The 9,041-nt window shown below is 49.1% G+C and overlaps 1 protein-coding gene across 1 annotated transcript; it reads left to right on the top strand.

Moving 5' to 3' along the window:
* The first annotated feature begins 7,393 nt into the window (after window positions 1–7,393).
* LOC123055070 (heavy metal-associated isoprenylated plant protein 39) lies at window positions 7,394–8,619 on the top strand. Its single transcript, XM_044478979.1, has 3 exons — window positions 7,394–7,624; window positions 7,755–7,830; window positions 7,925–8,619. The coding sequence occupies exons 1-3, from the start codon at window positions 7,619–7,621 to the stop codon at window positions 8,284–8,286; spliced, it is 444 nt and encodes a 147-aa protein (XP_044334914.1). The 5' UTR covers window positions 7,394–7,618; the 3' UTR covers window positions 8,287–8,619.
* Window positions 8,620–9,041: the final 422 nt, after the last annotated feature.

Raw genomic sequence — 9,041 nt, forward strand, 5'->3', positions numbered from 1 at the left:
ATGTTGATCGGGTCCGCATGCGTCTATTTAACGACTGCATTGCGGACCTTGCGCTCCATGAGATAGCCCGTGTAGGGGCTAGGTTTACTTGGACGAATAAGCAGGCGGACCCCATCCGAAGTGTTTTAGATCGGGTCTTTGTGTCGGCTCAGTGGGAAGTGATGTTCCCACTGTGCTCTCTTAAGGCGGTCACTCGTATTGGCTCTGATCATACCCCCCTGCTTTTCTCGTCGGGGGATGAGGCCCCCCTAGGACCCGTCGCTTTCGCTTTGTGACATTCTGGCTGGAGCAACCGGGTTTCTTTGAGATGGTTCGTGACCGCTGGCTAGAGGCGGTCGCGTCCCCACCTCGTGTGTTTTGTGCTGTGGATGTCTGGCATCACTATGCTAAATTGTCTCATCAGGCCATGAAGGGCCGGGGGCGAACCTTGGTGCTGACCTCCGGGCCTGTAAAGGGGCCCTGCTGGATCAGATTAAGGTGTTGGATGACCTTGCTGACGGGCAGGGCTTGTCTCCTGATGACTGGCTTTGGAGATACGCCCTCGAGGTCTCGCTCATGGAAATTTACAAGAGCGAGGAGCTGTTCTGGTAGCGTCGAGGGGGCCAGAACTGGCTCCTTAAGGGGGATGCGAACACTGCCTACTTTCAGGCGATTGCTAATGGCCGCAGGCGGAAGTGTGCCATCCCTTTCCTATGGGATGGAGATGTTCTTCTGGAAAGCCCAGAGGACATCTCCACCCATATTTACTCCTTTTATAAGGAGTTGTTCTCGGCCGAGCCGCGCGGAGGCGTTTCTCTCTGCGCTAACTTCTGGCCGCTTGCTGACCAGGTCTCCGATGAGGAGAATGCGGAACTTACTCTCGCATTCTCCCCTGAGGAGGTGGGTCGAGCGATTGCGTCTCTGAAAGCTTGCTCCGGCCCCGGGGCCGGATGGCCTCCCGGTAGTCTTTTTCCAGAAATTCTAGGAGATATTACGCCCGGTCATTATGCCCATGTTTCATGAGTTCTATATTGAAACCCTGGACATGACTAGGATTAACTATGGTGTCATATCTCTCATCCCCAAAGTAGTTGGGGCGACGGACATTCGGCACTTCCGCCCCATCACGGTGATCAATGTGTTGGAGCGAATCTTTGTGAAGGTTTGCGCAACTCGCTTATCCCCGGTGGCGGAAAGGATTGCTCACCCCCTTCAGTCCATGTTCCTAAAGGGCCGGCGGATCCATGACGGGATTCTTGCCCTTCACGAGATCGTCCACGAGGTGGCGTCGAAGGGACCTCATTAGTGTTCTAGGCTCGCGTCTCTAGTCCGGTCTAGCCTAGGACCAGCACAGTACCGTCGTTGAGCGTTTATTCAACATTGCATCTCTGAATTGATTATTGCTAATATTTTGCTACCATATATAGCCAACCCAGCTCCACATATTTCTGCACCGTATATACGTACGTTCCCCTGGCAATCGCTTTACACAACCTTCAGAGTTATTTGACACCGCTGGTTGCCTGTCACTACCTGCTGCTTGGTAAGAACTTGTAAGATATTGATATTTGCTTTACTGTGAGCACTTTACAACCACATCCTAGTAGTTTATAGGAACATTATTCTCGAATTTTGTTTCTTGTTTCTACTAATCATGACAGGTTCCGGAGATAGACGTTCTTGGACGACGGACACATCTTCACCATCACGAGAGTTGGGACAACACACACAAGCACATGGTCAGGTTATCTCTTTACCGTCATTTGAGGGTAGATTTAGTCCTGCTATTTATCTAGCTTGGGAGCTTGAAGTAGAACAAGTTTTTAGTCACCATGACTTTTCTGAACTTGAGCGAGTACGAGCTGCCACTAGAGCATTTACTGGTTTTGCTTCTGTTTGGTGGAGTGTGCATTGTAAGAAAAACATTGATAACCAACCCACAACTTGGAAAGATTTGCAAGCTGTAATGAGACAACAATTTTTTCCTCCTTACTATCGTCGTGAATTGCTTCGCAAATTGGAACAATTAAAACAAGGCAGTAACACTGTTCATGCTTACTACCAAGAGTTCAAATCTTATATGCATCATTGTGACATAGAAGAATTTGTGGATGATACAATGAATAGATTTTTTGGTGGTATATTCAGGCACGATTTTAGTATATTTCTCGTTGCATTACTGGTATGTATGTTTGTGCTTGTACCTTTGAGAGACAGTTACAGGAGGATGCATTGGGTGACTACAACAACTACTATTCTAGTTCATGCTCACCACCACTGCTTGGTTCCTCCACCGTTGCACCTACTAGAGCAGCCACACCTCAGATTGTGAGCGCAACATCATCTCAAGAGTATGGTACATTGCCATCATCCGTACCTACATTAGCTACATCTTTGCGACAAGGTAACTGTAAAGGTATTGATGATATAACTTTACATGAGAATGATGCATGCCTAGTTAACTTGAATACATCATGTGTTGAGTTACCTGTTGATTTGAGCGCATCACCTATTTTAGAGAATCATGTTACTGTCATGAATGCGTCATGTGATCAAACAACTGAAATACCAACAATTTTGAGTGCACCCAATGAATTAACTGCTGATGCAAAAGAACCAATGTTTAATCATTTTGATATGACCTCTAATCTTGGTGATGATTCTGTGTCAAATGACTTATTGCATGTCTGCTTATTTAAGCATGTTGTAGCATGTAAATTTGATGCAAGTAAGGTTTATTCACCAATGTTGGGATGGTTTAATGATGAATATTGTCAATCTTTTCATATGAATAAGAGCTTCACTTATATGTGCAAACTGAGTTGCAATACTTTCATGCCTTCTACTTCTTGTGATAATATTTTGGCTTTATATTTTATTAACTATGAAAGTTACTCATGTATACATGTGTCATATGTGCAACATCCACGGGAAGTAAAAATGGATGACATATACATATACAACATGTACACTTTGTCTCTTTTGTTAGCCACATTTCAGATTAATCAACGCCGAGGACGGCTTTATTTTCAAGAAGGGGAGGATGATGAGGACATGACTACCTTGGATACGACCAATCATATTGCATACATGCATATTTGTCAGGTGATTTCTAGTGCAAATTATTCAATAATCTATTTATGTTATCCAGAACAAAAATACTTCACACACTTTTGTGTTTTGTCTAATTGCAGGTGTATGGGACATTTGTACAATCCACATATGAAGATAGGGGAAAAGGAGAAGTTTAGGTTCTGTTCAAAAAGTCCTCTCACGTCACTTTTGGGCCAAGAGAAGATAGAGTCCAAGTCTCTCACGTTCTGAATTCAGATTCGGACTGCACAGACATACCTGACTCAAAACACCAACAACTTTTTCATACGGACTCCGAATTGGGTGATTTTTTTTGTTGGAAAGTAGATTTCGTCCTCTTTCCAACCCAACTGGATTCACCTTTAAATTCGTCCGGAGCGTTGAGATATGGACGAAACAATCTGACACTGCAGCAGAATCCGAATCAAATAACAAGTCCAAAGGTGTTGCATCACCTCCACTTGGGCCCATGAGCCTTGTACGACCTAGGGTTGGTTTTAGGCTGCCTTGGGACGTCCTCTCACTTCCTTGGCCTCCACCCCTTGCTCCTATATAAGTAGATCCATCTAGTAGCTTTTTGCTGGGGATTTGTTTAGTTAAAAGTTAGCCATTGCAACTTCGTGTACTTCGTTTGTGTCCAACGACCAGACCAAGACCGCTTACGGATCCCCACCTTTATCAATACTTCATCTATATTCGCAATATTCAGATTGCATTATCATATTCTTGCTTGTTCTTCGATTGCTTGCAGGAATAGACCTTCATGGTCAGGTTGATTGTGTTGTGGCGTGGTCAATAACCTCTCGGAGTTGGTTTAGCGATTGCTAAGGTGCAACGTCGTGCACGTTTGTAGTCGGATCGTCAAGTGGTATCAGTGCTTGGGAAGGCCAAAACATCACAACTATGGGGCGCACAGCCCTTGTCAAGTCAATCCTTTGCTCCCAAGCGGTGTTCTCAATCACGCCGCTCGTCGTGCCTCAAAGCACTCTTCAGAGTCTGACCAAGATTGAACGGGCTTTCCTCTGGTCAGGTGCTGACAAGACTACGGGTGCCAAGTGCAAAGTGAAGTGGGACACGGTTTGTAGGCCGAAGGAGTATGGTGGCCTTGGGGTGCTTAACTCTGAAAAATTTGCGCGTGCCCTTCGCCTTAGATGGCCTTGGTACGAATGGAAGGAGCCCCACAGATTGTGGGTTGGTTTTGGCAACCCTTGTACGGAGGACGATCTCAGCTTCTTTTATGCCTCCACCACCATTACTCTAGGCAACGGAGCCAAAACGCCTTTCTGGGATTCTCCTTGGCTCCTTGGCCGTAAGCCCAAGGTGATCGCCCCGCACATCTATGAGGCCTCCAGGAGGAAGAATTGGAAGGTCAGGGAGGCTGTTAGAGAGGACGCTTGGATCTTCAAAATCAGCTACAACAACGTCATCACCGGAGACCACATTCGAGAGTTTTTCACTCTTTGGATGCTTTTGGATGACGTCCATCTTGAGGAGCTTCGAGAGGACGACATCACCTGGAAGCATTCCAATGATGGGATGTACTCGGCAGCTAGTGCTTATAAAGCGCAGTTTCTTGGCTTAACCTTGTCCCCAATGGATCGCATGGTTTGGAAAGTTTGGGCTCCTCTGAAGATCAAATTCTTTGCTTGGTTGGCTATTCAAGATAGGATCTGGACTGCGGACCGCCTGGAGAGGCGCGGGTGGGCCAACTGCGGTCTGTGCCCTCTTTGCCCTAGGGAGCAGGAAATGGGTGCTCATCTTCTCTTCAAGTGTCGCTTCACTATTCGGCTTTGGAGGTCTCTCGCGGCCAAGCTTGGCCTTCATCACATTGACACCTCCGGATGGCATCTTCATGACTCCGTCCTGGATTGGTGGGAAGATGGTACTGGAAGACACGTCCCCAACAGGAGTGCCTTGGCCTCCCTCTCCCTCCTCGTCTCCTGGACCATCTGGAATGAACGTAATGCTAGGGTGTTCCGACACAAAAGTGCTCCGCCGCCTATTCTTCTTAACACAATCCTTGAGGAGGCCAAGCTTTGGGTTACAACTGGTGCAAAGAAACTAGGGCCTATTGTATTTCGTGAGTAGTTCGCATGCCGTGTTTGAGGTGGTCGTTGTAAAACTCTAATCTACTCTCCCTTATTTAATAGATGAGGCAAATCTTTTGCCTCCGTTTTGATTTTTTTTTTCCAATGGTCGATGATTGGAAAGAAAACTGCAAGCGTCGACACGACTCAGCAAGGTCGTCCGGGCAGTGGCCACTGTAGCGGCAAGGCAATAGCGCAGTGCAGATTTGCGGCCGTCCCCCGACGCCACACGCTCCGTCGCGTCCGCCAGACCTCCACGCGCGCAATGTCTACATGATGTATACTTCGTTCACGAGTCCTAACATCGATTAGGACCTAATGCATTGTTAACTGCGGGTTTTAATTACACAAATATATTCCATCCCCACTGCATGAGTAGCACGTCATCCATGATCCGTGCATGAGCACACATTTTAATTAGTTCCTACCTACTGCTACTAAGTAACGGGGCCTCCTCTGCAGATCCGTAGGGCGATTGGTCCACGGAACATTGTTGGCTCCGTTCCCGCACCGCTTGGACCGTTGACGCATCCGTCATCAGTTCAACAAGAATTTTCTCCTAACACTTTTATTCAGATTATTTTATCGACCGAAGAAGGTGAGAGATGAACGGTCTATGGCACGATGGAATTAAATAAGCACGGTTCCATTCCATAGCGAGAGAGACGTCGTCGTCGTCCTACTAGTGCGCCTTTTTTGCCTCTCAAGGCTCCGATAGATGCATGTGTATGTCAAGGATTGATCCTTGCCTCTAGTAGGTCGCTGATCGAGCGTCATCTCTTCAACTGTGATGATCGAGCATCATGTATACACCCGCTTTTCCAAGGAAGGCAGAAATGGTCTGCGATGATCGAGCTTCATCTCTTCAACTGTGGAAAAAGGTTGCCAGCTTGTGGACCGATTTTACTTCTGTGGCGACCGGAGTTTCAAACTTGAAAGGCCCGCCACACGGAACAAAGTCTGGTTCCTCGGTAGGAAGCCGCGTCCGTGGTGACCAAACCGTTAACCGTAGATCCGATTCCCCAGCAAACTCTGCAGCGTGGCGTTCCTTCCTTGCTCGTGCTAATTCCGGGCCGTACGTGGTTGACGGGTGACCGGCTGGCGCAGGCGCAGAAATGGACTGACCGTCTGTGCCTCCACCGTTGCAAAAACGATGATGATGATGACGCCCGGGCGTAATGGGATCAAGTCGAATCCCACAATACAATTGGCAAAAAGGCAGCGACAGCACCGCGCTACACTCCAATGCCAGATCGGTCCATGGATCTCCAAAGTCAGTCGGTCAATGCTCACTCAGCCCGGCCTGCACGTGTACGTACTGGCCACCGCCCGTCGCGCTCTGAGGCGTCGTGGATCCTTCCCGGCTCCCCGCACCGCCTATAGTATACTAGTCCACCCACCCGCCCACTCGTCCAAGCCAGCGAAGAAGAACAAGGTGTGAAATCGATCCTTATGATTACGTACTAGTAGTAGCAGTACGTTTTGCCGCACCCCTCAAAAACAAAGTACGTCGTGGCAGCCGTTTGTTTTTTCGCCGCCGCCGTGCGGTTATCCAACCGCGTTTGTTTTTTCTTTTTCGGCATAATACATCCACCGGTGTTTGATACCACGGGATTCCGCCCGTGGCGAGCTTCGGTGCACCAGCCGAGCAATACAAAAGCGGGAGGCGTCGGCAGCGGTCGCACTGGACCGGGGCACCAGCCGAGCAGACCCATTGCAGCTTCCTCCTACCCCCTTCCAAGCTGCCCACGTTCTTCTCTCGGGCGTCAAGGTCCTCGAGCTCGTCGTGGGTGACGTCGCTGTACGTCGTCTTGACCATGGACCAGAACTCGAAATTCTGACGGATGTATCTGCAGGGACAAGTGGAGCAAAACTGTGAGTATGACGAGGACAACTAGCAACTCTTCTTCAGACAGATGCAGATATAACACAAACTGAAATCCCAAACTGCTTGTCAAAATAAATTTCTTGAAACCTAAGGAAAGTCCAACAAGAACAAGGCTTGCTAGATATAGCAATCCACATATATATAGCACAAACAATGCAAAGAGCATTGGTTCCTCGCCCCTGTAGTAGGCTTCAAAAGTAAAAAACGTCAGTGGTGCAAACCTGTCAGATTCTTTTAGCAGGTAAGGATCAAATGGGAAGAACGTGTCAAGTCTTGGCCCCAACGTAAACGCAGACGCCGGGCCTTGCTCGAGCCACACCAGGTCGCGCTACGGTGCCACCCGTCTATAAAACCAGTGGCCCGCCCAGATACCATCCACCATTTGTCCGTCGCCAGTAGCCACATTATCCATCGCCAGAGCCCAGCGAGAGACACAGAGTACTACACTCCACACGCCGGCCTTTCCATTTCGCTCTGCTCTCCCGCCTCGTCCCGTCGCTGAGTTCCCGTCGGCTCGTCCGGGAAGAGCAGTTCGCCGCCGTTGAAGCGCCCTCCCCGGTCGCTCGCCGCCATGAAGGTGCGTGCGTCCGTGATTGCTTGCTGTCGATCGATCGAGCTGCGGGTTAATTTGGTTCCCTTTTGGGGTTCTCGATTGCTGCTTGCTCTGGTTGCTGATTTTGTTTTTGGCTCTTGTCTCATGGCTGCAGAAGGTTGTGCTCAAGCTGGATGTGCACGACGACAGGCACAAGGCCAAGGCGCTAAAGGCCGTCTCCGGCCTCCACGGTACTATCTCTTGGCTCATCCCTGTTTCCTCCTGCTCTGCTTCGTCGCACGGTAGTAATTATGGGCGGAAGTATCTGAATTTGGACTGCCTCAGGCATCGACCAGCTGGGCGTGGACATCAAGGACCAGAAGATGACCATCGTGGGCACCGTCGACCCCGTCGCCGTCGTCGGCAAGCTGCGCAAGCTCTTCCCCGCCGTGCAGATCCTCTCCGTCGGCCCGGGCAAGGAGGAGAAGAAGGACGACAAGAAGGACGGCGGCGGGGACAAGAAGGAGGGCGACAAGAAAGACGGGGACAAGAAGGACGGCGGCGACAAGAAGCAGCAGGAGGCGAAGCCGGCCATGTCCGTGTACCCGCCCTACGGCTACGCGCACTACGGCTACCCGCCGCCGCCGCCCCCGCGCTACGTCGTCCACAGCGCCGAGGAGGACCCCAACTCGTGCGTCATCTGCTGATCATCGGCGCCGACGCCCACCCCCCTTGTATATTTCGTCGCCGTCCTGCCTGTCTTCCTCTGCTGCCGGTGGTTGGTGGGCGCTGCAGGGATCGACGGCGTCGTTTATACACTTAGATATACAGTACGTATGACCGTGTAATTACCGGTTGCATCGGCAGCTGCTGTTTGGCTTGTTTTTGGAACGGAGAGATGCAGTAGTAGCACATGCATCTGCTGATCAGTTTGTAGAGCGCATACACGAGAGTGAGAAGAACTATCAGTTTGTAGATCAGCACATGCATCTGCTGATCAGTTTGACAGTATAATTCGATTTGAGAATATTAGTATATTACTGCCGAGCTGGTCTGAAAAGTACTTGTGTTTGTTCTCTCCTGACGGGAAAAGCGTTATCACAAAAATATCCGGCTGTGCTAAAACTCATGAGATTGTATTTTGTCATTAAATCGCAATTGATTCCAGTTCCTACGAGATGATTATGATAGGTATGCTATTGTGATGATTGCGGGTGGCTGAGATTCTCCCTGTTATTCGGGCTTGTAGATTTAATCTGTTTTAGGCCTAATATAGTGCCTCACTGTGATTTCGGAAACATAAACTCTATTTTCGTTTTCTATTTTGGGGTGGGAGTCGTTGTTGCTCTTAACGGATTTATTCACCAGACAGATGCTCATTTTAAAATTACGTGCAACATTAGGTTAAGAAATATAAGGGTGTCTCCATACAAGCTCCCGGGATGCTGTTTTTGCCCCTTTG

Source organism: Triticum aestivum, chromosome 2D (genome assembly GCF_018294505.1).
Source record: "Triticum aestivum cultivar Chinese Spring chromosome 2D, IWGSC CS RefSeq v2.1, whole genome shotgun sequence".
In the NCBI taxonomy this organism is placed as follows: domain Eukaryota; kingdom Viridiplantae; phylum Streptophyta; class Magnoliopsida; order Poales; family Poaceae; genus Triticum; species Triticum aestivum.

Excerpts from the sequence above, each read along its gene's own strand:
- LOC123055070 (XM_044478979.1), top strand. Across the intron at positions 7,831-7,924 it reads GGCCGTCTCCGGCCTCCACG|GCATCGACCAGCTGGGCGTG; the intron begins GTACTATCTCTT and ends GGACTGCCTCAG.